The sequence below is a fragment of the Aspergillus homomorphus genome (genome assembly GCF_003184865.1).
Source record: "Aspergillus homomorphus CBS 101889 unplaced genomic scaffold BO97scaffold_87, whole genome shotgun sequence".
Taxonomy (NCBI): Eukaryota; Fungi; Ascomycota; class Eurotiomycetes; order Eurotiales; family Aspergillaceae; genus Aspergillus; species Aspergillus homomorphus.
In genome coordinates this window covers 1-22,774 of record NW_020291973.1, presented here as the reverse complement: position 1 = coordinate 22,774, position 22,774 = coordinate 1, and the positions used below count along the sequence as shown (strand labels likewise).

Genomic DNA, 22,774 nt, shown 5'->3' with positions numbered 1-22,774 from the left:
ATATTGTCCAAGCTGAGATTGGGTCTCAATGGGAAAGACCCACTCTGATGAATATCTCGTAGTCTGAGGTGGCGGGCGGATCGCACTCTGCCCCTGAGGCTCGTGCGGCGTTTGTGGATAGGCGATGGAGGCTTCGCGACAATATGATGAACAGAACAGATCCCCACTTGTTTCTTGACCGCAGCGAGAGCATTTTTCGTACAGTGATGGCATAGCTAAGATGGTGCGGTAGACTCTTTTGACGATTTTGAGGTGCATGAGGTCAGCCTTTAAGTTCTTGAAGAGATGATGTAGTTGAGGGTAAAACGGTTGTTGCCTATCAGGTGTATATTTCTCCTTTCTGCATACAGCTCGTCCAGAGCGTCACGTTGCGCTCCGCAGGCACAGGATCGTTTCTAAAGTACAGAAGATAGTTTTGAATCAGGGCAGCAGCGTATTTATCCGTCTCAACCTTAGTAGCAAACGATTCCGACAAGAGAATGATATCATCCAGTGACCGTTCTGGCGAGGCCGACTCCAACGCACAGTTCACATTCAAGGTTTGAGGTTTGACAATGAAAGGTTGATTAGAAGGCTTCGCAAAAAAGGTCAGGAATTGTTCTTTGATATCCCTTTCAGTTGCCAATAGAAAGGGATAGATTCGGTCCACACGGCCAGGGCGCTGAAGAGCTTCATCGATGCTGTCTGGCTCGTTCGTGGTCATGATCAAAATGCGACCCTCTTCAGCAGATACGCCATCGATGATATTCAAAATTTCGGAGAGGGTTATACCACCATGAAAGCGCTTAGAGGATTCAGGAGTATCGATGTTCTCTCCACAGTCCGGATTGCCTGACGTATCGTCAGTCAAAGGGCGGGTTTCGTCAAGACCGCGATTTGCGATGCCAGCTTGATCCACATCCTCCAGAAGCACAATACATCTATCAGGAAGGGACAGAAACAAGCGACTGAGACAGTCGCCATTAATGGTCTTTTCGAATTCAGACTGACTGTGAAGATTTGGAGACTTAACAAACCCGCAATAGCAAGGCAAAGACTCGATTTACCGGTACCAGGCGGGCCTTGGAAGAGATACCCCCGTCGGTATGGAATGCCACGTTCGTGATACCAGGAACGTGTGCGCGGTCGGAGGAAGTCAGTCAAATCGGCGATAAGTGCGCGCTTGATATCGGGTTCGACAATGACAGTCGAGAGAGGTCGTGGTCTTTTGGATTGTAGCCCGGCCCACTGAGGAGCCATTCCATCCTTCAATGCTTGGTTTACGCGTATAAGATCGTCGTTCTTTTTCACAGCAATCCCCTGTATCTCGTGCAGCAGATCTTTGAGAACGGGCTGACACCACGCATAGAGATATACTTTCTCGCGATGATCAGTCCAAGGGCTGCCGGCATCTTTGTATGGCTGACGACGAAACCCGAGAAGATACCCTCGATGAAAGAAGAAGTGAAAGCCAGCAGGTGCAGGTGTATATCGAATAGGCAGATATCTCTGTAGTTGTCTAATTTTGACCCAGAAATCTCGTGGGTCGTCGTCAAACTGCTGAAGTTCTTCCTCAGAAAGCTCCTGCCAGTCAGTTTTTAGCTCTTCCTTCTCCCACCGAGAGACGAAATTATTCTTGGTACCGGCGATCGATTTCCGTGCGTCCCTTAACGCAGGTAATTGAGACGCCCATTGTATCACGTCGTTGTATATGGTATCGTGATATCGGACCTCAACTGATGCTGCCAAATTGAGAAGAACAGAATACAGGCGGGTCAAAAGCACCGGAACAGCATATGTGAAAATCACGAAGGAAGCTATAAAAGCAAGAAGAAAGACTGAAGTATCCATGTACAGATAGAACGAGATAAGGCGAGCCAGGAAGCTGTAGCCGGGTAGCAGACTCTCAAGCATGGCATCAGATGATAATATACCGTACATAACTTATGTCGTATCCATAGTATCCATAGAAGCAAGTGCGGGTGGACGATCAGACACTGCGAATGCTGTGGCCTGGCTCGACATACGAGCTCGAGGGCAGTCTTATGTACTAGCCAGCAGAGCAGGTGTCTAGAGATTAACCACATTGCAAAATGCTTTCAGCTACAAGATGTTCTGGTGAATACGATGCTCCTTGGTACGGGGCGATGTGCGAATGTATAGTCACATGACGCGCGCTTTCCGTCGGTTTACTTACTCCTGCGCGGACGCGCTCTTAATTGGCACTTGGGGCCGCGGACTAGACATAATGGAGATGGCACGGCTAGTAAAGACGTATCCTGGTAGAGAAAGTTCCTCGTCACGGAGGCGGAGTTCAAAGGCTCGTAGGAGAAGCATAGAAGCGCGATAATAGTTTCGGAGAACAGATAATGGCCAGGAAAGGAGCAGGTACGATGGCAGTGCACTAGTTTCAGAGATTTGTGGCCACTAAGCATACAATACTCTCTGCCGCACCTGTCAGGGATATGCTTCCTGCCTGAGGCCAAGAACTCTGGCTGCGTACTTTTTCTTTCAAAACGCCAAAATGTGTCAAACTTGCGTGGCCACTCGATGACTAAGGGTAGGATTGTGTAGTTAAGTGGGGGTGGGCCCGAGCGCATCAGTACCAAGTGGGTATCAAACACAAAGAATTCAATACTGGGAAAGGCTTGTCGGTAAGAGTGCACGGTCCGAATCCTCGTTTATCATTCGCGACGACTGTAAGAAGCCCATCGCGGCCAAGGAAGCTGCGAAACGGCAAAAATGATTGCCACATAGCCGCATCAGTCGTCCATTTGATGCCTTAGTAAGCACGCATAGTTAGATTGTTTCCGTCACGGTAGAATGAGCTCCTCTTGGTGTCAGGTCAAGTGTATGGCCTAGTGCGCTATCAACCTCACTGGTCGCTGGGCTCATCAGATGTTCTAGACAAGCGCTTGCCACGCAATATCTCTGACCAGTGTCAATCTTCATAGAGCGAGCTAGTGCACTGGGGTGGAGGAAGTTGTACTAACCTATACTGTCTTCCTAGCTCATCCCAGTAGTTGGAGGAATGATTGCCAAGAATTCCCCATGCTACAAGCAACAGCAAAACAATGATGAAACATAGAATAGCAATTGTGTCCGGCATGATGTATATGATGAAGAGGGGGTCTTCGGGCGTCGTAAACGCTCATGTATCGGTCATAAAATTGGCAATTGCTTGGAGAAACAATATGACTCTGGAGCAAGAAGGCGCACCCAAGCTTTATATCACACACCCTTCTTTTAGATACAGTATAACAGCGGGCTTCGTTTCCGAACGACGATCATCACTGCTCTGATTCCCACGGCGAGAATTCTCGCAGCCATCGGTAGGTAAGATGCATGTAGCTTGTGTACCAATAAATCCGACCATCTCTAGTCTAGCCAGTACTTCACTGAATCAGTCACTGCGCTTTGGGCAATTTACTAAGTTCGGCTACTGCAAACTGAATGAGGGGAAAGCAGAGATGCAGGGGCGGGCACTGATGTCCATGTCATGTCGGGTACAAAGAGTTTCAATATACCAGAATATGTCAAATGGGGGCGGGGGAGGGTTAGTCTCCAAAGCATTACGCCTCTTTCCAATTGTGGAAGCATGACGGGGCGCATAGGGGTAGATAGGTTTGGCCGCTGACACACGCAAAGCAAGGACATGCTCTAAAGTGACCTCTCACTCTCATAAAGCAAGGCGTCTCCGCCTATAGCTCAAGGAGTAACACATAGCATATCGTGCTTCAGAATCCATACATTTCGCCATAAATTCACTTTCTCGACTACTAAGGTCACGAAAATCATGGTAAGTTCACCCTTCTTTGTATCAAGAAGACATTAGCTGAAGTATGGCTGTGGTTCCAGCTTGAGATCCACGAGCATTTCCTACGAGTCCCCGCGCAATCTGTTTTAAAGACTTTGCAGGTGTTTTGCCTGAGTCAAAAACTATTCTGCAGCGAGAATTTCAAGAAAAAAATCAGCAAGGAAGCCGAACTCCTGTTGCAAGAATGCCAGGGCCTAAAAGAGGAGGCATTCTACAAGGATGATGTATCCCACCTTATGGGTAATGAGCTACTCTGTGACCATGTGGAAGAAATTCCCAGTAAGCTCACTCAGGATGCTTTGCTTAAACTATCTCTTCTTGCTTGGCACTTTGACTCGAATGGCTCTGTTTCCGAAGAGCTTCGTCAGTTCGTCGCCGAGCCCAATGCCATGTTTCACCAAGTTTGCAAGTTCATCCGGAATCAGTATAACGCCAGGTCAGAGGGTTTTTTGTCAGTTGAAGATTTCGAGAGAGAAATGATGCACTTGTTGACATTCCTCGAAGCTGCTTTTACAACTGGATGGAACGTGATCTTCGTGAAACCAAACTACTCAGGTATTTACACTGAGTAGTCGCAGACTTGAGGGAGAGTTCGACTAATATTGTTGATGCGCTACCATTTTTTTTGTTCGCTCAGAAGGCCTTTCAAGCAAGCAGCAACTCATTGTATTTATTTTTAAAATACATTTGAGTTAGAACAACTCTTCGATTGAATTGATTGCCACCCATCAGATAAGAAAATGACAAAAGCATCTTCATTCCATGGATCATCACCACTGCGAATTCTTGACATCAAAGTTTATCAAATTGTGAACCCGCATCGAATGCTAAGAGAACATTGCGTAGCCTTTTTGTTTTAAGCTTTCTGTCCAACTGTGACCCGTGGCGCAATGCTAACGACGAGGACAAGGCCTTTTGACAGGGTGGTTGGGTGTTCGACCCAGATAGATTTGCCGACCGTGACTCTCGAATCACCAATTAGATTTGTACTCTCTATCCTAAGGATAGTATAGACAGCCTTAATGATGTTGTGAGGCGTGATAACATCCTTGGATGTCCGGATTAGGGAGTACTTTCCTACCTAACAACTAATAATTAGTGATTCGAAATTAACCTGGTCCTAGAGCCTTACCCCTTCATATATCAAATTACGCAGCGGAATCAAGGGTATATCGATATCAATAGATGGAACGATAATACCGGAATCACTAGATTCGTCCTTCACACGAGGTAGCGTACCGCTGAGCCAGTTGTCCATTTGAGATATGAATCCACATATCTTGGATTCTACTATCGCATCATGAAGTTCTTGCAGGTGTTCCAATGATTGCAGGCATTCAATGATAATATCTACATCATCAGCCGTTGGATGGGTAAACTTGGAAACCGGGTTCTTACCGGACGGCGAACTTGTGCCAGCATCATGCAGTGGACGGTGACTGTGGCCACGCGCTTGGCGATCGTAATAAATTGGAACAGGCTGTACCGACTCATCAGGAAAGACAGGGTGTGTGCGAAGATTCGGCGAAACTTCAGACTAATAGTGTTACTAGTTGCGAGTCGCCGCCGGGTCCGGCTTTCCATCCACATACCATGGCCTGATGTTGTACTGACACTGTTATCTAAATCCTTGCCATAGTGTTCGATGACAAACTGCAACTCAAAGCAACGTGGCGGCCTGGGCAGATATTTCGATGGGATCGAAGCTCCGAGGCACTTTTGATAGCATGAGTAAAATTGGTTGAAGTCATCCTTCCTTAAACTTAGCCCTTTGTGGGCCTTATCATCAATATCTTGGAAATGTCGATATAGAGTGTCTGGTCGTGGGAAACCTCGCAGACATACTGGACACAAATACTTAATCGTTGATCGCCGAAGAACCTCTTTCTGTGTATTGAATTCCTCTGGAGGCTAGACATATTGGAGGGAATGAAGTCAAAGGAGGAAAATTAACACTGTGGGGTAGAGAGTCTTAGGAATAGGCCTCGCTCTCCTCGTCAAGTTTGACAGTGTTTGGTATGTTGCTAAGTGGTATTGTATTGGCAACAGATACCTGCTGAGGATCTACTTTCCGCTAGTGCGGAAAGGAACCTCTTAGCCTTTCTCCTTAACCATACTGATACATTACTCGTTCGGCCAATCAACGGAAGAAGATCCACCTCTCGTTCTCTTCTCGCTTCATATTTGACTTGGAATGGTGCTTGAAATGAGGAACACATACTACAAGAACTCCCGGCAATTACTGAGCTCAGAAATATGGCGTGTAATTAAAGCACAACCAAGCTTCCCAGTAATATCTAGGTTTTTTGGGAAGCAACCAGCGAATTTTATTTTACCCGTTACGTCAAGAAATTCGAGAGTCAAGATGGCTGAGTTCCACTCTCTACGAAATCCGACGTAGTCTTAAAACGCAAAACTATGAGGTACTTCTCGAGCCTTCACTAATTTTATTCAATAGGCCTTATTTCCGACATGGCCCGGTAAGCATTAGATCAGAAGTAGTGATATCATCAAAGCATCCCTTGGTTCTTCATTTATTGGTGAAGTCTCTCCCATACGCCTCGGGATGTGTGGTTCATGAATTGCTGAAAGTCGCCTTGGTATGAAAGTTCATTGTTGTTGCTGGCTTTGAAAAACCCCGGTTCGGTATGGACAGAGGCTAATTCTCATGCTTCAAAGGGCAAATGAGTTTTATACACCTTTAATGACTGAGAGGAAGTGTTCATTTGAACTAACACAGCAGGTCAAATTAGCATTACAAGTACAGAATGATATTATCGCCTCTCGTGACTCCGACTGACCTTTTTCAGCATCATTGGCATAATGTTCAACCACAAACTTAACCTCAAAACAATCGAAACCATAATGTAGCTTTTCGGCAGGGATTGAAGCCCCCAGAGCCTCTTGGTAGCAGTCAAGGAACTTTTCAAAATCAACTTTTCGCATGCTGAGACCCATATGAATGTTGTCTTTCTCGGTCTTGAAGTGGCGGTAGAGGACATTGGCACGGGGAAACCCTTGAAGGCATTGAGGACAAACGACGCGTATTGTGGACTTCTGTATAATCACTTTGAAAGCACTTAGCTGCATTTCTAAGCTCGACATATTGTGCTTTTATAGAGAAATCTGATGCCGTGCTACTTAGACAACGCTCAGGTAATTGGAAGGATTAAATAGGATGAGAGACTATATCAACTGTCATGCACAACTCAGACTGATGATCATTCTCTCTCACAAATCTACTGATGAATTGCAATCGCGAAAGCACCATTTTCTAAGGCACTAAAACCGAACTCTTATTGTATGTCGACAAGCCATGTATCAATCTTTGTACGCTAATGTATGGCTGACTGCATTCACAGGCATTGGCCTTCATACCACCTAGCTTGCTTAACGAAATGATTTGTTGGATCAGGAAAACTCCGACTGAAGATTTTCTCACGGTTTTCCTTCGCCCTCTTCCGAGCCTTATCTAGATCTGATTCCTTAAATTTCCCTCTGCGTATCGATTCAGTCATCTGATCCAGAATGATGCAACTCCAGCCAGCTTTAACCACTGCAAGTGATGCTGATCTTTCGAGTCTTTTGAACTCGCCCCAAGGAAGGCAGTCATAAAAACGATACCGAAGGAATGTTATCACGAGATCATCGGGTCCTCTTTCCACATCGCAAAAATGATAATCTGAACATGTCAATGGAGAGACTATTAAGCAATGCAAGGATATAACAAACCTCTTCTCTTGCGATGTCGCCCTGGTAAAGGTTATCCGGTTGTTAAAGCCTTTCCAGAGCGGAATGAAATTGGCGAAGCAGTCCATCACTTCTCCGAGTAGAAATCTCCAAATAGTAATTCAAGAAGCTACCCAACATGTAGGAGAGTCTGGGCAACCGGCAGACTCAAGACAGCTGTGTATATGCTGCCGAAACCTGTTGCTCGAGCTCCCTATTTATTACTTGTATGTCTGCCATGACCTGTCTCTGTCAACGAATCACGGCAGTTTGTAGACTGCCGAGAGATAACTGGCTATTGCCACCGTACCAACGCTATGTGCCCCGTAGTCAGTGACCCATAATGCAATATATCAGTCGACAACTCTGAACAATTAGTAGTTATACAACGGAATTCCAGTGGTTTTCAAGTAGGGTTTGTGCGAATTCTCGGATTACATTAGGCTTCTTTCCCAAAACCCGTTAAGGTCCCAGTTTTGTCAAATTGGCAAGACACGCTGGTTATTAAAGGAAACGATTTGTGATTGAATATGTTATTTCAGATCATTTGCTTATGTGAATTAACTCCATCATCATGCGGGATTGACACGTCAAAGGGCTCCCCCTGTTGCCACTATGGGTGTTTGTGTTGTTTGTTTGCGCTGTTTGCACTTGGTTGCGCTTGGTTTTCTGGACATCTTCGGATGACCCGCGTGGGGCCTTGCTCCTTCGCTCTCCTCACGCTTACTAACTCACGTACCACGTGATAACGAGGGGTAAAGCGGTTTGAGTCAAACGCAGCAGATCTGAGTTGGGCACCTAAAGGTCAATGACTGCGATAAGTCATACAGAAAAATATCTTGCCACGTACAATCATCCCTATGAGTTATTTCCTTCCACTGAAATATACTTACATCCTTTCATTCTGGTCCTGATATTTCTTATGAGAAATCTCTAATGATTGTCCTTGCATTTCAGATTGGATCCGGCTGATATTACCTGCAAACGTTCTCACTCCTCAAAAGGCACCAAAACCGCACCACGGCACCAACTTTACTCATACCTTATCATAGTTTTATACGTGGGGAAATCTCTCAAGCAACACAGAAACAGTTGAGTGATTGTGAGCTGGGCTTATTTACGATGCTTCACAAAATCAAGGCACGCAGATCCATGACGCAAGACGAGCTTCTAGAACTATGTAAAACCGAGGCAAGTAGACTAGAGAATCTTCAGAGAGAGAAACTTCATGCTAAGGACGTTCAGCTTTCTTGCTCTCACTGCATTATTGTGCCAGGGCCAACGACAGAAGTTGTATATAAGACCCTGCCGCCCACGAATACCATTGCCGTTGTCGTCGATATATCCTCATCTGGTGGAGCAATAAAAATTGGGGAGAAAGCAAATAATGATCTAGGTGTAGCAGCTGTAGGTAGGGTCGGTACAGAGGATGCATCTGATCTGGTCATTGTGCCGTGGAATGTCGATTGGTGGTTCTACTCGATTGGATCTGTTAGCATTCAATACGTTGTAAAGGTAGGGTAGGCCCTGTTTCTCAACTTACACATGATCTGGTGTCTTTGGGTGCTAAAATGGAGAGACATTTCATCTGTGACAGGAATTGTTATGAAAGACAATGATGCGTTGTCAAATGGTTCTGTCAACCATACTTGTCCAGCAATTTGGTCTGACGTAGCAATTACGCGAGCATCTTCTTGCGTAAGTGCAAATACCCGTCCAGAGAGAGTGCCTTACACTGTAAGTGTTGATACTATTCTTGTGAGCAGGGCACACTGACCTTGTCTAGGGCTTGAAGAAGTGCCTGCGCCAAGTGTAGCGGTTCCCACTGGCCCTGCCTGAGCATTTCTCGCTTGTATCCATGGTTCCAGTCTTTCGACAGATGCAGCACCAAATACAGGTCTCGATATCGACGTTATGGTATCTTGCAACTGAGCTGTGGTGTCAATCGCGCCAATCAAGTCATCATTGGTCGGCTTCGGTGCTTCGAGCTCCCGTGTTGTTGGAACGCAAGTGGTTTCTAAAACCGAGAAAGTTAGCTGGGAGAATTATGTTGATGCGGGCATATGCGACCTTGAGAGTACTTCAGAGCAAGAGCACGGATAAGACCGCATTTAAATTCATTCTCTCGCTTTTGAATGACTGACGGAAGACGAAGGCGTATATGTTCTCTCATGTAACCAATAGTTGTTTGTCCAAGGCCAAGAGCACAAGGAATGACTAAGTCAACGTCAAGCTTCTTCAGAAAATGTCGATAATTATCTCGCCTTTCGTCTGCCTTGGATTGCACTGCCTGACGAAGCGAATGCCTCAAAGAAAAGGCATCTTGCAGCTTCTTCTTTTCGTGTGGTTTGAAAATAGCTTCAATATCAGCTTGGGCTTCATGCCGCAATCTAATCGTCTCAATCGTTGACAAAATTGCCGAAATAGCCTCTGGTATCGTGAGAGATGCGTATGGATGTTTCCTCGCTGAACGGCTTGTCATTTTTCTTTCTGTAAGTATATGACCCGTGTATGTTTAGAAAGAGTCAGTGGAATTCCATTGGTTTTTGTATGATCTAGGGCAAATGATCGGAGGACATAAAGGTGCGGGGGTGACTTGGCGCGGCGGCTAACGTATGGCGCAGTTCTGCTTAGACTAATCCCATTCCGAACAAATCCCAGTGGAAATTTACTGGGTAAGTCACAGAAATTGAGTGGAATAACCCTGGTTATTGAAAGTATACCTATATACTATTATCACATGCATATATTCCTCCTGCTTCTCCACCAAAGAGTATCCTAAGCCAGGCAGGCTTTCTCAAGAAAATATTGTCTGGCCTCTCCTGATAACTATGATTAAGTTCGCTTATTGTGATGCTAGTCTTCCAGACAGCTTGATTGGACGTCGTCATCTCCGGCGACTCGCTTTGATCGAAGTTGCATGGCTAATGCAGACAAACTCACGAACTAACAATGCATCCCCCTCTAAGAATGGTCAGATTGTCTATTAATTGCGTTGCGACACTGCGAAAGTCGACAGATGCAACTGGAATATGGTACCGTGCGCCGTCGAGAAATTTTTGTCTCTGCTTTTTAAAGAGAAGCTATAAATCAGGCTGAGCCGATCGTTCCAGGTCGGAATTTCAGCAAACAAAAACCATCAAAAACATTGCTCTTCTATCATACTATCATAATTCTTTCTGAGCCAGACTGACCTATTTGGCAATGTCTTTGACGAACCTAAAGGTCAACAGTCTCTATATTCTCTTATTCATCAGGAATCATCCTCCTGCCCCCAACGATTTCCACTGGGGCCTCTACTTCCACCGCAACCCCGACACTGGAGGAACCAAGTATCACATCAAGCAGCAAGGCAGTGGCTGGATTGCTGACCATGCACCTACTGCCGGAGTCTTCAAGTCATTCCTTCTCGTTGGACTTTTCAGGATAGCTGATGTTCCGGTGGGATGGGAGAGTCACCTGGATCAGACAATGAAAGCTTACGACAATCAGCTGAATTTGCCTGGGATTACCTGTCGTGTTTGGGTTCTCTGGGTCCTAGCTCTTTTACAGAAGCCAATTGCTGGGAAAGTTATCCTGAAGTGCAGCAACCTTCAGAGTCTCGAAAATGAGGTTAAAGACTGGGGCAATGCCAACGCGACGAGTGCAGCGAACAATGTTCAGCCAAGGCCATTAGCAGCTTCTACTTTGTGCGGACTTTGAAGATGAGTCATGTTTCATGGTATGGTTAAACTTTTTCTCTCAGCTATGGTAGAGTAATAGCTAACATATTATTTCAAGGCTGGAAAGCCTACAAGGGTCTAGAACCGCCCCCGCCTGTATAGCGTCAGGCTTTTAGCAATGATTCGTGCTGTATCTCGAGTAGGTATTATACTTGGCAGACATAATCTCAATGTTGTTGATGGAACTTTATTCTACCCTGTAATTAGACTGTAGCCTAGATTCTTTCCCCTTTATCGCCCGGGTCGATCATGTTAAATCAGTATTAAGATGAATTGAGAGTTTGTACACGGACTCGATAATGAGACCACTATATCTAATGACTTGGTATTTCAAATTATCTTCGCTTTGCTTGAATATTGCGGCTTGAGCCACGATACATGAAGCACCTCTTTAGCACAAGGGTATGATTGATTCGAGATTTTATGTTTATAGAAGTAACTGGGATTGATAATTTGGGCAAGAGTTGAGTAATTCACCAGTAGTACGAGGCACTGGTCAAAGAAGTCAATGCCCTCTCACAGTCTAATTCCAACAAATAAGACTTTCCACCAAGCTCAATCACGAATTGATACCACCAGAAGTTCTCCTGCGCGAATCTCAAGGCTGTCGTAAATTCCCAGTATTCAGGATACCAGCCTGCTGATTCCCAATCTAGAAAACCTGTGATGCGTCCCCTATGGATCATGATGTTGTGGTGTTGTAAATCACCGTGTGTAAAGACAACACGATGGCGTAGTTTATCGATTCTTCTGGCTCGGTTCAATGCCTCGCTGTAAGCCTTTTCCGATGAAAATCCACCCGACCAGGCAGGTTTAATCAGGTAATCGTTGAGTTCTTGCTCTGACTCAAAAGGACCTGCAAGGTGATTGGGTACCCGGACACTTCTAAGGGGCGTGCCCAATAAAGAGCAGATTCTGCTCTCGCCCCACGGGTTTTTCCAGTTCCTTATAGTTGTCAAGTACTGATCGAGCTGTTGAGACACCGCGTCTTTCTCTTCGTTGCTGAGCGCCTCGTAAATTTGACCCAATTCCTTGCCAGGAAGACGTGTCATCAGAATCGAAACCGGCGCATGAGGAGTATCAGCATGCTCGCCATAACATATGACTTTTGGTACTGGTAGACCTGCTTTTCTAGCAACTTGCATAGCTAAAACTTCCTCTAGCCGTGTTCCATCCGACCATTTTAAAATGAGCCCAAAAGGAAGCTGAGCGATCTGGTTATCATAGGCGACTCCGACCCAGCTGCAATACGAACGAGAAAACCGTCTGAGGTATTTGTGGACGATGCCCCAGAATTGACGGATTCGTGGGTGGGTTGCCTGAGGGACAGGTGGTAGTTGGTCGCTTAGAACTGTCGCCTCATGATCCGACCACGTAAAACTTGGGAGTAAGAGACGAGGGACTAGCCACTGTAGCATTTTGGCTGTATTTTGCAATGAATTTGTCAACGAAATCCCTTCCAGTGAATGCGATTATCTAGAAAGACTAGAGCCTAGATCTCGACCTGAATGTTGCAGGTATTTATGTTCAGACAAGGTGAGATGTCATCCTATCACGTGCCGAAAGGCGGTGTAAAATCGATGGCTTACCCGTTGTACGAGCGGGCTAATGCACGTATTGGTCTTTGCAACGTAAAAATAAAACAAAATGATTAATGAAGACAGTCTCCAGGTTGATAATGCCTAGCAGTTATGCCTCCGCACGGGGCTCATTAATCATGTATAGCCGCTGTAAGTTCATACAGCTGATTACGAAATGGTAATACTGAATAGGTCATCTCAAAGCGAACTAGTTCTGAATTTTTTCGTCCAAGCACCAGCCACCATGTCCCTTTAACCTTCTTGTCGGTCGAGCCCGCTTCCTGATTTGTTGGAAATGAAGCACTGGCTGAGAGGCGATTTGCTCAATATGGGGTAAGAAGAAGAAAGATGTTTACAAGATTCCTGAGCAACTTATCTCAAGCTATTAGATCCCAGAGACAGTTAAGACATAATCAGAATGAGGGATGCCCAATAAAATATAGTGACAATGGCGACATAAATCAGAGGAGCCGTCGGCGACTTGGTAGCTGAAGACTAAAGAGAGGGAGATTAATGATAACCACACTAAAGACAGAAAATGCTCATACAGAACGGCAAGTCTCAGAAGAGGCAGTGACTTGAGCGAGCGAGAATGATGGACGCGTCGGTTTTCGAGGAGCGAGGTTGCGCTTATGCAGTTTGAACAGGTGCGTTGACGCGGCGGAAAAATCCCGCGAAGGCGGCGGCAAGTGACGCGATCCCCAAAAGCTTTAGACACTAGGCCGCATCTGGTTGCAAGATGCCCACAATCAACCAGGCGGTGGTTAGCGACAGAGAAACAGTTCAATGGGAGCCGTTTCCCACTAACCAACAGATTGTATACAAATCAATAAACCCGAAGAGATGAAATTTTGATGGTATACATTGTTCAAACAAATGGCATATAGCCCGTGCTACCGCCAGTATCGGTCTCGTTACGCATTGAATGGACAAAGATTAACAAAGCGGAGTTTGAACAAGCGTTGTCAAGAGCTCGCGCGTTAGGATATTCAACCCTGAAACAGGGCGAAGTACAGAAAGAGTCAAGTTTATCTTTAGTAGTCAGTCTCTCTTGACCTTGGTGCTCCAATATACTTGAATAGAACCTTTGCTTCTTCCTGGATATCGATCCGAGAACAACTTTGTCACCTCAGACCAAGGTAGCTTTCGATCTCTTCTTAACTCAACCAAGAGATTCACTTCATTAGTTGACCACGGTGTTCCTTTCCTAGATGCCTTTTCATTAGGCACACGGCTGTATTCCATATTATTCGAAGTCCCTTGCTCTTTTTCTAATAGAGTTAGGCAGCAGGATCGGCTCGACTCTTTGCCCCTCTTTTGACACGTCCCAAATGAACTTCCAGTGACCTTGGCTTCATTGAATGTGCAGTGCGATAATGCTCCTTCGAATAGCCAGGATAGGAACTCTAAACGTATATTGATTGGTGCAGTGAGGAATTGAGAACGGATAGTATCGAAAGAAATTCCCTTGGGCGTAGAAAAGGCGGCACTTCTAGGTCGTTTCGTTGGTTGTCACTCAACCTCGCTCTGTTCATGGGGGAGCCGCTTGCGGGACTGAGAGCGACTGCTATCAGTAACGACAGCGTTGTGGGGTTCGTCTTCGATCCATACCACATCGACGTCAATCTTGTTGCCGACGGTCTCCAGATGTTGATCTAGCTCGCTGCAAGAATGGGCCCCTCTATAGAGAGCCAGCTATTTTGCTCCACGGGATGAATGGAAGCACGACAAAAATAGTTTGTTGCGTCTCGTAGCAAGAATGGTGACTCAGGGTATAGACAATCCATACGTTCATGAACAGGCCCAAGATTGTCTTCATGGGGGACGTAGCCAGGCAGACTTGCATTTCTAGAGCAACCATCGTTTAGGATGGGTGGGTCGATTGGAATAATGTCTGGTTCTTTTCCTATGGGCCACAGCTCTCTTGGGTCCTCAGAGTTACCAGGTGAAGAAAGAATCTCCACTGAATTGTAGGTAGACGTCCGTATATCGGTAGAGTCTTCCGTAGTGTCCCTGGAGTCGAGGCTGGAAATAAGGACTGGAATTGCTGAATCGCTTTGTGTCTGCATGTGCGGTGTAGTTGCAGTGTCTTGAGGATTATGATCAAGCAGTTTACTCAAGAGTGAAGTTGCTTTATGATGCAATAGGCCGCGTGAGCTTGACTTAATGCTTGCTCTGGCGTTGCTAGGCATGTATGCCTCGGCTAGAGGTCGTCCACGCGGATGGTCCCGGTGACTGTCCAGTGTAGAGTTACTCGGACTATCAAGAGATGGATAGAGTTGCGATGCTTGAGAAAAAGGGTTGGTTGTGGAGATATCTGAAGTTGAATGTGGAGAAGAATGTAAAGGACGGGCAGGTGAAAATATCTTGATATTCGAGGGTTTCCATGGCCTGAAAGCATTAGATTGAAAGGTGGTCCTGCTCATTTTGTCGTGAGCTTAGTAGTGGTGGTTGATTGCGACGAACGGAGAACGACTGTAGAAGGATGTTTAAAGAATAAGTATTCGAAGGTTTTGACGGCCTTCTTATGTCGTCGAACAGGACCCCAGCTCCATCAGAAAGATGCACGTGAGTATACCAATACACATTCATGGGGCCGTCTGTGACTCTCGGTCGGTCCACCCTAACAACCAGGAAGTAATAGAGAAAAGACCGGTTTTCGATTGATTCATTTTTGTGAACTAGCCCTCTCTATCGTCGAATCACACTCTCTGTTAACGCGTACTCTCGAAAGAGACATACTCTGTGCAGTCAGATCAGAGGCTCCAGTACTCATGTCGCTCAATAGACGCGCAATTTATCTGAGTATGTGTCTGAGGCTAATCGAAGGATCGCCAACGCTGAACGTGCGGGATTTTCGCCATTGGTTGAGGGATTTGAGGAACACAGATAATAAAGGAGAATCGACTATTATTTTGAATTCGAGCAGTACGACAATACTACTAGTCAGCCAGGCTTAGCCCAAACGAATGAGGACTGGACGTCTTCTCAGACATCAACGCGCTAAAATGGATCATTGCCTTCCCTAAGTTTCAAGAACCGCATTCAGTGAAATATCCGGGTGTAGAGAAAAAAGGCTTCTTGGCTATCTCTTCTGCTAAAGTCCAGTAACGGACATAACGGGGTAATATCGCTAGTCAGCCAGGCTTAGACCGGACGAAGGAGATTGGACGTCTTCTTCGGACTCTCACGTACCAAATGAAATTAACTACCTCGCTTAAGTTCATTGCAGCCGCTTCAAGTAAGCGGGTTCTCAGGAGAGAGAAGCGCTTTCAGTTATCCTGTCGGCTGAAGTTCTGCAATGGACATAACCAGGCAAACTCGTCAAGTGCAGCCGCCCTAGAAGCAAGAGTCACGCGGGCAATACGGAATAGCTCATCCAGTCCTAAAAGAGCCTCCAGGCGAGCTTTTTGTTGCGTACAAAGTACAGGAAAGAAGCAAGAAAGTATCCACCAGGTCAGATAACGCATCAACGACTCCGAAGAGCGCGTGTGGTAGGAGATGAAAAGCGGGCCATAGGATGGAAGTGTTACTGAAAGTAGGCAATGCTCGGATATATCGGCATGTTGGAAAGGCGGCGGTGCACATGCTGAATGGTAGGAAGGGGAGAACAGAGAAAATAAAGTGCGTCATCCGTCGAGGAGAGGTGGCGGGAGATATATACAATGTCGTTGCAGCGGCGGGCGAGGAGATAAAGCGGCGAGACGGCAGGCCGGCGACGCTATCCCGCAACAGGCAAGCACCAATCCGTCTACGGAAAGGCAATGCCTGCAAGCGGTGGGCGGCCTCGCGCGGCAGGACGACCAGCAATGGGAGCCGTTTCCGGCGCCCCGCTTGCCGTCCGTCAGAATACTAGTTAACTTAACGTAATCGGTAAGCGAGTGGTCCATGTAGGCGAGTGGCCCAGCTCCGTATTTTATATGAAATAGCTATTATTAAAAGCTAAATATCTCAACCATTTCTTATAAATTTCTTGTAAAACTTAGGATTAAGCTTAATATTACTATGATTTTCTAATATAGCCTCGAGAAAACCTGATATATACTTCAATTACCTAAATATATATGTATTTTTGGTATCCTTTATAATTTAATATAAATTCTAAATATTTCAAGAAATATGATCTTCTAGTCTTTAGAAATGGTACTATATATAGAAAATATACCGAACTAATATGTATTCAAGTTTTATATTCTTAAGTATTATAGTTGTTGAGATATTCAGCTTTGAATAATAACTATTTTATAAGGAATACGGAGCTGGGCCACTCGCCTACATGGACCACTCGCTTACCGATTACGTTATTCCTGCTTATGTATAGCGCTTGGCATCACGTGTGCAAGGAACGTTCCACATAAGCCTAAAGAAAGTTCGCGTGACCTGTGTACACGGATCCAGCCTTTCGCGCTCGTCCAGCTGAGCGTTAGTCAGCCGATACGCTCGGTAACTGACTTGAAAACGACGTGGAAGGTTTAAATAGAAACAGGGCCTCACTCGAAAGTGCGACATAGCAGAAGTTCTTCGTCGTCGATCTGTCAAGCAGAAACTTTACAATATGTATATGTTGTCACTTGTGTATGTTCAATATCTGACTAATGCTCCGACTCCAGCATGGGTTCCGGCCAAAGCATGTCTAATGGTGCCGTACCAAGAACCGTCCAGCTCAAGCCGCCAGGTGGAAGCGCTTTGGACGAAGCCGAGCGGAATGCGGGCGTTCGATCGCGTGCGGTTCATGGCGCCGAATCAACCGTCATCTCTGTCTGCAAAATTGTCCTTCCATTATCTGCCGATGAAAACTGGATCGATCGGGATTTGTGGTTGCAGGATCTTCAGACTGGAGATGCTACCGATGAAGATTCTGCCATTGCACAGTCTCTTCGAAGAAGGATTGCGGAAGGCATTCGTTCTACATCTTGAGAATTTGCGCCATCTTTCGGCGGAACCCTCGTTAACCTTTCATTCGAAGAAGCCGGTCTAACCCCTTCCCTTTTTGCCGCTCTCGAAAAAGAAGGCATAACGCCCGGCTATATACCCTACTCTCCGGACAACGGGAGGGTGACCACCGCTTTAACCTGATTCTGCTTTGGACGCACTGTGCGATGTCGCACATGATAACATTCGTTGATAATCTCCAATCTGGGCTTGGGGCAGCGTAACGCCAAGACGTTAGCCGACCTAGCAGAGCAATGTGCTAAATTCTGCTACATCATACTCCGTCTTTGGGTTTCGCATATTATCTCTTTCGTGGGGGCTTATCCTGTTCCTTACTATTTCGTGGTCGGCTCTAGTTAGTGGCTGGCGGCAACTTGCCGCAGAGCAGGAATGGCATTGCAATTATTCTCGGTTCATTGTGCATCAAACAAGGGTGAAGAGGCCAGCTAATACTGTACGTGGCAAGCTGCAAGAGCTGATAGGAATCGAGTGCACCATAAACCATTCACTAAGCGCGCTATCTATACATCTCAAAGGTCAGCGGTTCTATACCTGGTCCATCGCAACGAGACTCGCCGAGTTAATGATTCTTAGGTGTTTTATCAGCTTGAGAGTATGTTGCCCCGGTTCGAACCAAGCAACAGGCTGCAAACGGGGCTTCAGCCGAGTCACATCCTCTCTCTCTGACCAACGAGCCGGTCGTCAACGGATCCGGGAAATAAGCATAGCAACCAGGCTTAAACTCGCGATGCTCAATCGTGCACTTAATAATGTTTACTCAGATTGCAGCCTGATGGTGTATTTGATGCTGCTGTCCGGATGTGATGCCCCATCGTCGAAGCACAGACAATCTCCAAAATCCGATTACCTCAATCGATCTGGTGCGTTGACACAACACGCAATTGGAGAAAAACATTGACCGATGCACATGGTGCAACATACCTGCGTTGAGTATCGGTAATACTGTTGATGGAGAGGGAACAAGATCTTAAGAATCATTCACAAGTCCTCACGGCCTGAGAATGTTCTTTGAACAAAAAAGCTTAGACGAGCTTTGATTTTCGACTTTCACCGCCCTACACTGAAACCTCGACCGACTTTGGAGCGGTCACGAGCCCCAAAATGACCATTACGTCAACGAGAGATAGGCGATGAAAAATGGCTTTGTGTATTTCAAAGCAATGTGCTTGTTTTATTGTAGAACCCGTCTCATGTGAAGATGATGAGACATCAAGCCCAAAATCCTCTTCCCCCGCAGCTCCTTCTTCTGATCATCTGATAGTTGAATTTCAGACAGCCGGATCGGGTCCAAAATCACGTTCATCGACATCAAGAAATCCTTGATTTCCCAGTCTTTCTCCACCGCTAGCCGATAACAGTCGAACGCGATGTCCTGCGAATTCTTTGAAAAGCTTAGGTACTCGGATAATTGATAGACGGCGACCCTCTGACTAGGGGTGAGGAGCATAGATTTGTGCGTAGTGACGGACGTCAAGCTTGTGGTTGACGAGAATAATATAAGTGAATGGATGGATCTGTTCCTCGGATCTCTACGGAGTAAATTAATCTATGATTAATAGAATATGCAGATTGTGTTGAAACACAAATAGACATGGCATATTACGAGAGTATACTACAAGGAACACCCAAAGTATGTCACCTATCGAATTGCAAGGATAAATGGCATACTGTGGCCAAAACTGGCGTCTGTTTGGTAGAGGAAATCCTTGCTATTACTGATGGTTGGAGTGAATAGCTCCAGAACGTTATAGGTGCCGTAAAATGTGGTTTGATGATCTGATCGACCCTAGCTGACATGTGAGGCGAACCAGACTCAAAGCAAGGCAGGGCTCTCAATCCGAATATGTGCCTGCTTCAGCCATATCCAATGTGCCCTTTCCCCGAAACAAGGCAGCGATTTCCCGTCTCCCAGTGTTCCGGAAGCTTTCGCTATGCCAGCCTTGCCCGCCACTTCCAAGTGGACACGGCGCCACTCAGATGTTCCTACCAAGCCTTCACTGGAATTGTTTGGGTCGTCGGGGAGGGGGGGAAAGTCGAAGTCTAAATTCAGCGGAAAGTACCGACTGTTGAGAGTCACAAACGGTCTGCTGAAGAAAGTCGATTGAAATGTGAGGTCAAGGAATGGCTCGCCACCGCGGTAGGGTGACACTGTGATTCGACTGTATGGAAAGTTGGCGGACTGCGCTGATGTGAATTCAAAGCCGGCACACTAAGCCAGCCGAAGTATTAGAGTCGAGGAACACGAGAAGGGAGAATCAGGCTCACTTACTGCTTTGGGCACATTCCAATTTTTGCGGCCTATATTAAAATGAGCTCCTCAGCCTGGCCGCAGTATCATGTTACATTGCAGGTTAAGTGGGTCCCGTTCGGCCACCAGATCACATCACGGTGGCTTACCACTGTGCACAGCTAGCGGCTTTGATACGTACGCCCTCGTAGAGCGATAGGCCTGCTTCCCATTGCCTGGATGCCGGAATGCCCCTGGAATCCAAAGCAGCTCATCATACATTCCTTCACCGTGGTCAGCAGTCTGCATAGTCTTCGGGAGAGCTCGACCTACCGATGGGGCTCTTATGATAACGAACGATGACACAAGCCTGCAATCCGCCGGCGTATTCCTGATCAGCAAACGGAGAGCCGTGCTCCAGATCATGGTACGAAGCCACAGGTGGCTGTTTTGCGAATGAGAGGCCAGCAAAGCAAACAAGAACGTCTCCAACTGCCCGGTCCCACAAATTCGCGATATCGGAGAATCGATTCTCTTGCTGCCCTTGTGGGTCTACCGGGTACTCCATGGCCAAGGAAAAATAGAGCAAAGAATGATGAGATGTTGCAGTGGTGGGCAAGGATCGTCTGCTCATTTATCGAAGTAATGCACTATGGCTCGTCTGAACTTCGGCTACAGATGAGACATTTAGTATGAGTAGATCTGACCTTACGCCTTGCAAACGACTGGTTCGTTCCCGCTAACCGCTAGCGCTCAATTGTGCAATTGATATAGGTCAAGATAAGCGCAAGGCTGTTGCACAGTTGCTAGCCGCGCCGGGGACGGTCTCATCATCTGTTCGTGGCCGGACCTGTCAGGGTGTAGCGTGAAGTGACGGCTTTCTGTAGAACCAGCGCTCGTCCAAGTATTGGTGCTTACGGTATCAATTGCCTGAGAAACAGCCGTTGGGGTTTATGTCAGATCTCACGCCGGCTGGTTGTCGACGCCTGGACAAGGATATAAATGGCTATGATGCGGTGCTCGTGTGATACGATGCAATCAGCCATCTAGCAACAACCGACTTCGCGATGGAAACAGCGCGCTTCTACACGAATGACTCTGACCTTCTGATCCTAGGTCTCTATGGTGTCTTTCTAGGCTATCAATTGTGCAACAAGACCCGGTCATATCGACCCCGGCATCCAGGTTCGCTGGTATTCAAGTGCAGGCCGGTCCATAGCTAATGGTTTCTGTAGCTCTTTTCTGGCATGTTCTCGCAGGCCTCATTGAGCTGGTGCTCTACTACCGCAACCCGCAGTGTGGTAGAGGGGCGGTCATCGCATGCTGGGTACACTCCTTTACCTCTCTGGCTTTGGTGAAAGGGCTTCCTAATGGCTATCCCCCGCATACCCGTATGCCGCTCCCAACGCTCCGAGTCTCATTTTGACTCTGCTCACTGATAATTTACAGGACCCGTATACCAGGCCGGCTCCCTCATGAGATCAGCGTTGGTAGTGCACGCCTACATCACCCAGACCGCTATGGACTACCACTCCAGCATCATGCCCTTGCACGGTTTTGTGTACACTCGCGCGTTGATCTTTTTGCTGGGAACCATGGGGCCTACTCGGAGTTTCGTGAAGAACGTCAACAGCCCGTTTGTCTATGCACAATCAGTCCTGGGGGCGGCTCTGATTTCGGTGAGCCACTGCCGGGGTTCGTGGCCTGTCCCAGCATATCTGGTCTTAGTCCACGGATTGGGTAAGTTGAGTCTACGGGTGCAAGAAAAGTACCAGTCATGCCGGTAGGTCAACAGTTTCCGTCCCCCACAAAAGCCGCTGGATGAAGCTGAAACTGCTGCAGTGAGGCAGGCGTCTCTGAGCCCTTGTGGAACCAAGCTCTGCGAGAAATGGGGTTCTGCACCCGTGCAGGGCAAGACTTGGCACCCAGTGCACCTCTGATCGGTTATCTTCCCACGGACATGATTGGAGACGTGTGGAGCCAATACATCTAAAGATACGGGTCTAGCTCTCGGCCGATAAGGAATCCATGTCTCGAGCAGATACCGGTGACGTTAGATTGGGTCAGTCCAATACCATTGAGACGCAGGATCTGAGAGCGGTACATGGTCGGTCACTCCATCAGTGACCGCGGCGGGTGGACGGGACACGGTACACAGAGTGAGGAGGTTGTTTGTATGTGATTGGGCGGCAAATGAGAGGCAGTAAGGATTGACTGTCTTACTCACGAAAGACCTACCCCCCTAGAGCAGGTCCAAACCGTAAAAGATTACATGGCTCATCTCAACGCTTGTAGACAGTGTCGGAGTGGGAATGAGTTGCAAAGTTGTTGGGGGTGCCCGCTGTCTCCGACAAGTGCATTGGTGCGGTAAGCCGATAAAACAGTAGAGGAGAGAAGGGGCATGGTCAATCGATACTGGGCGTCCTGGCTCCCACAGAGTGTCTGTCCCCCGATTGAGAATTGGCCCCTCAAACAATGTCATTGACCAGGATGGGTTGAACAGCCGGTGCTGAACTGGCCCTCCAAGAGTCCGTGTTGAACTGAACAGCATGGGAGCTAAGATGATCAAATGTTCGGGGGTCACTGGGCGAAATTGACCAACCGTGCAACATGATCAACCGACGTGTTGAACTGATCGGTTGCTGAGCAGCAGTTGAACAGAAGGATACTATCAGAGGATGTTAATCAAAAGTGCTGCTTCATTTGACGACCACGGCATGGCCTGGAACGCACTGGCGCAGTATAGTGCGGCGCTAGTGAGTCTCGA

The 22,774-nt window shown here is 46.9% G+C and overlaps 18 protein-coding genes across 18 annotated transcripts; 6 read left to right on the top strand and 12 right to left on the bottom strand.

The window, feature by feature from the left end:
* Nucleotides 1–319: 319 nt before the first annotated feature.
* Nucleotides 320–1,920, bottom strand: BO97DRAFT_438910 (BCS1 and AAA domain-containing protein; the record flags this gene model as incomplete). The annotated part of the gene is made up of 2 exons (XM_025697938.1): nucleotides 320–901; nucleotides 991–1,920. The coding sequence occupies 2 exons, from the start codon at nucleotides 1,918–1,920 to the stop codon at nucleotides 320–322; spliced, it is 1,512 nt and encodes a 503-aa protein (XP_025545946.1).
* Nucleotides 1,921–3,710: 1,790 nt separating this feature from the next.
* On the top strand, nucleotides 3,711–4,368 carry BO97DRAFT_401323 (uncharacterized protein; the record flags this gene model as incomplete). The annotated part of the gene is made up of 2 exons (XM_025694334.1): nucleotides 3,711–3,778; nucleotides 3,838–4,368. Exons 1-2 carry the CDS (start codon nucleotides 3,776–3,778, stop codon nucleotides 4,366–4,368), a joined length of 534 nt encoding a protein of 177 aa, XP_025545945.1. The 5' UTR covers nucleotides 3,711–3,775.
* A 284-nt stretch (nucleotides 4,369–4,652) lies between these two features.
* BO97DRAFT_357954 (uncharacterized protein) lies at nucleotides 4,653–5,581 on the bottom strand (the record flags this gene model as incomplete). The annotated part of the gene is made up of 4 exons (XM_025692229.1): nucleotides 4,653–4,877; nucleotides 4,929–5,146; nucleotides 5,231–5,326; nucleotides 5,389–5,581. Coding segments are annotated over 4 exons (732 nt in total), but the record flags the coding sequence as incomplete, so codon positions are not given.
* Nucleotides 5,582–6,462: 881 nt separating this feature from the next.
* On the bottom strand, nucleotides 6,463–6,901 carry BO97DRAFT_357971 (uncharacterized protein; the record flags this gene model as incomplete). Its single annotated transcript, XM_025692231.1, has 2 exons — nucleotides 6,463–6,527; nucleotides 6,598–6,901. 2 exons carry the CDS (start codon nucleotides 6,899–6,901, stop codon nucleotides 6,463–6,465), a joined length of 369 nt encoding a protein of 122 aa, XP_025545943.1.
* A 165-nt stretch (nucleotides 6,902–7,066) lies between these two features.
* Nucleotides 7,067–7,707, bottom strand: BO97DRAFT_279505 (uncharacterized protein). The gene has a single exon (XM_025691054.1). The coding sequence runs from the start codon at nucleotides 7,612–7,614 to the stop codon at nucleotides 7,153–7,155; it is 462 nt and encodes a 153-aa protein (XP_025545942.1). The 5' UTR covers nucleotides 7,615–7,707; the 3' UTR covers nucleotides 7,067–7,152.
* Nucleotides 7,708–8,515: 808 nt separating this feature from the next.
* BO97DRAFT_279296 (uncharacterized protein) lies at nucleotides 8,516–9,328 on the top strand. The gene is made up of 2 exons (XM_025691051.1): nucleotides 8,516–9,262; nucleotides 9,312–9,328. The coding sequence occupies exon 1, from the start codon at nucleotides 8,648–8,650 to the stop codon at nucleotides 9,047–9,049; it is 402 nt and encodes a 133-aa protein (XP_025545940.1). The 5' UTR covers nucleotides 8,516–8,647; the 3' UTR covers nucleotides 9,050–9,262; nucleotides 9,312–9,328.
* On the bottom strand, nucleotides 9,070–9,255 carry BO97DRAFT_326548 (uncharacterized protein; the record flags this gene model as incomplete). The annotated part of the gene is made up of 1 exon (XM_025691320.1): nucleotides 9,070–9,255. A coding segment is annotated over one exon (186 nt), but the record flags the coding sequence as incomplete, so codon positions are not given.
* A 34-nt stretch (nucleotides 9,329–9,362) lies between the features above and the next one.
* BO97DRAFT_279390 (uncharacterized protein) lies at nucleotides 9,363–10,050 on the bottom strand. The gene has a single exon (XM_025691053.1). The coding sequence runs from the start codon at nucleotides 10,005–10,007 to the stop codon at nucleotides 9,558–9,560; it is 450 nt and encodes a 149-aa protein (XP_025545939.1). The 5' UTR covers nucleotides 10,008–10,050; the 3' UTR covers nucleotides 9,363–9,557.
* A 510-nt stretch (nucleotides 10,051–10,560) lies between these two features.
* BO97DRAFT_379735 (uncharacterized protein) lies at nucleotides 10,561–11,556 on the top strand. Its single transcript, XM_025693175.1, has 2 exons — nucleotides 10,561–11,246; nucleotides 11,306–11,556. The coding sequence occupies exon 1, from the start codon at nucleotides 10,730–10,732 to the stop codon at nucleotides 11,225–11,227; it is 498 nt and encodes a 165-aa protein (XP_025545938.1). The 5' UTR covers nucleotides 10,561–10,729; the 3' UTR covers nucleotides 11,228–11,246; nucleotides 11,306–11,556.
* A 98-nt stretch (nucleotides 11,557–11,654) lies between these two features.
* On the bottom strand, nucleotides 11,655–12,720 carry BO97DRAFT_481696 (kinase-like protein). The gene has a single exon (XM_025700832.1). The coding sequence runs from the start codon at nucleotides 12,663–12,665 to the stop codon at nucleotides 11,721–11,723; it is 945 nt and encodes a 314-aa protein (XP_025545937.1). The 5' UTR covers nucleotides 12,666–12,720; the 3' UTR covers nucleotides 11,655–11,720.
* A 993-nt stretch (nucleotides 12,721–13,713) lies between these two features.
* On the bottom strand, nucleotides 13,714–14,381 carry BO97DRAFT_409432 (uncharacterized protein). Its single transcript, XM_025696064.1, has one exon. The coding sequence runs from the start codon at nucleotides 14,070–14,072 to the stop codon at nucleotides 13,869–13,871; it is 204 nt and encodes a 67-aa protein (XP_025545936.1). The 5' UTR covers nucleotides 14,073–14,381; the 3' UTR covers nucleotides 13,714–13,868.
* Nucleotides 14,340–15,253, bottom strand: BO97DRAFT_419132 (uncharacterized protein; the record flags this gene model as incomplete). Its single annotated transcript, XM_025696550.1, has 2 exons — nucleotides 14,340–14,482; nucleotides 14,617–15,253. 2 exons carry the CDS (start codon nucleotides 15,251–15,253, stop codon nucleotides 14,340–14,342), a joined length of 780 nt encoding a protein of 259 aa, XP_025545935.1.
* A 2,099-nt stretch (nucleotides 15,254–17,352) lies between these two features.
* BO97DRAFT_409430 (uncharacterized protein) lies at nucleotides 17,353–17,824 on the top strand. Its single transcript, XM_025696063.1, has one exon. The coding sequence runs from the start codon at nucleotides 17,439–17,441 to the stop codon at nucleotides 17,742–17,744; it is 306 nt and encodes a 101-aa protein (XP_025545934.1). The 5' UTR covers nucleotides 17,353–17,438; the 3' UTR covers nucleotides 17,745–17,824.
* A 153-nt stretch (nucleotides 17,825–17,977) lies between these two features.
* BO97DRAFT_279252 (uncharacterized protein) lies at nucleotides 17,978–18,815 on the top strand. Its single transcript, XM_025691049.1, has 3 exons — nucleotides 17,978–18,192; nucleotides 18,250–18,295; nucleotides 18,354–18,815. The coding sequence occupies exons 1-3, from the start codon at nucleotides 18,150–18,152 to the stop codon at nucleotides 18,676–18,678; spliced, it is 414 nt and encodes a 137-aa protein (XP_025545933.1). The 5' UTR covers nucleotides 17,978–18,149; the 3' UTR covers nucleotides 18,679–18,815.
* Nucleotides 18,816–19,287, bottom strand: BO97DRAFT_279253 (uncharacterized protein). Its single transcript, XM_025691050.1, has one exon. The coding sequence runs from the start codon at nucleotides 19,225–19,227 to the stop codon at nucleotides 18,952–18,954; it is 276 nt and encodes a 91-aa protein (XP_025545932.1). The 5' UTR covers nucleotides 19,228–19,287; the 3' UTR covers nucleotides 18,816–18,951.
* A 333-nt stretch (nucleotides 19,288–19,620) lies between these two features.
* BO97DRAFT_379728 (uncharacterized protein) lies at nucleotides 19,621–20,479 on the bottom strand (the record flags this gene model as incomplete). Its single annotated transcript, XM_025693174.1, has 4 exons — nucleotides 20,341–20,479; nucleotides 20,178–20,291; nucleotides 20,050–20,078; nucleotides 19,621–19,989 (listed from the first exon to the last, which is right to left on the bottom strand). Coding segments are annotated over exons 2-4 (510 nt in total), but the record flags the coding sequence as incomplete, so codon positions are not given.
* On the bottom strand, nucleotides 20,094–20,768 carry BO97DRAFT_279243 (uncharacterized protein). The gene has a single exon (XM_025691048.1). It carries the CDS (start codon nucleotides 20,639–20,641, stop codon nucleotides 20,303–20,305), a length of 339 nt encoding a protein of 112 aa, XP_025545930.1. The 5' UTR covers nucleotides 20,642–20,768; the 3' UTR covers nucleotides 20,094–20,302.
* A 306-nt stretch (nucleotides 20,769–21,074) lies between these two features.
* Nucleotides 21,075–21,794, top strand: BO97DRAFT_357981 (uncharacterized protein; the record flags this gene model as incomplete). Its single annotated transcript, XM_025692232.1, has 3 exons — nucleotides 21,075–21,192; nucleotides 21,243–21,398; nucleotides 21,457–21,794. 3 exons carry the CDS (start codon nucleotides 21,075–21,077, stop codon nucleotides 21,792–21,794), a joined length of 612 nt encoding a protein of 203 aa, XP_025545929.1.
* Between the last annotated feature and the right edge of the window lie 980 nt (nucleotides 21,795–22,774).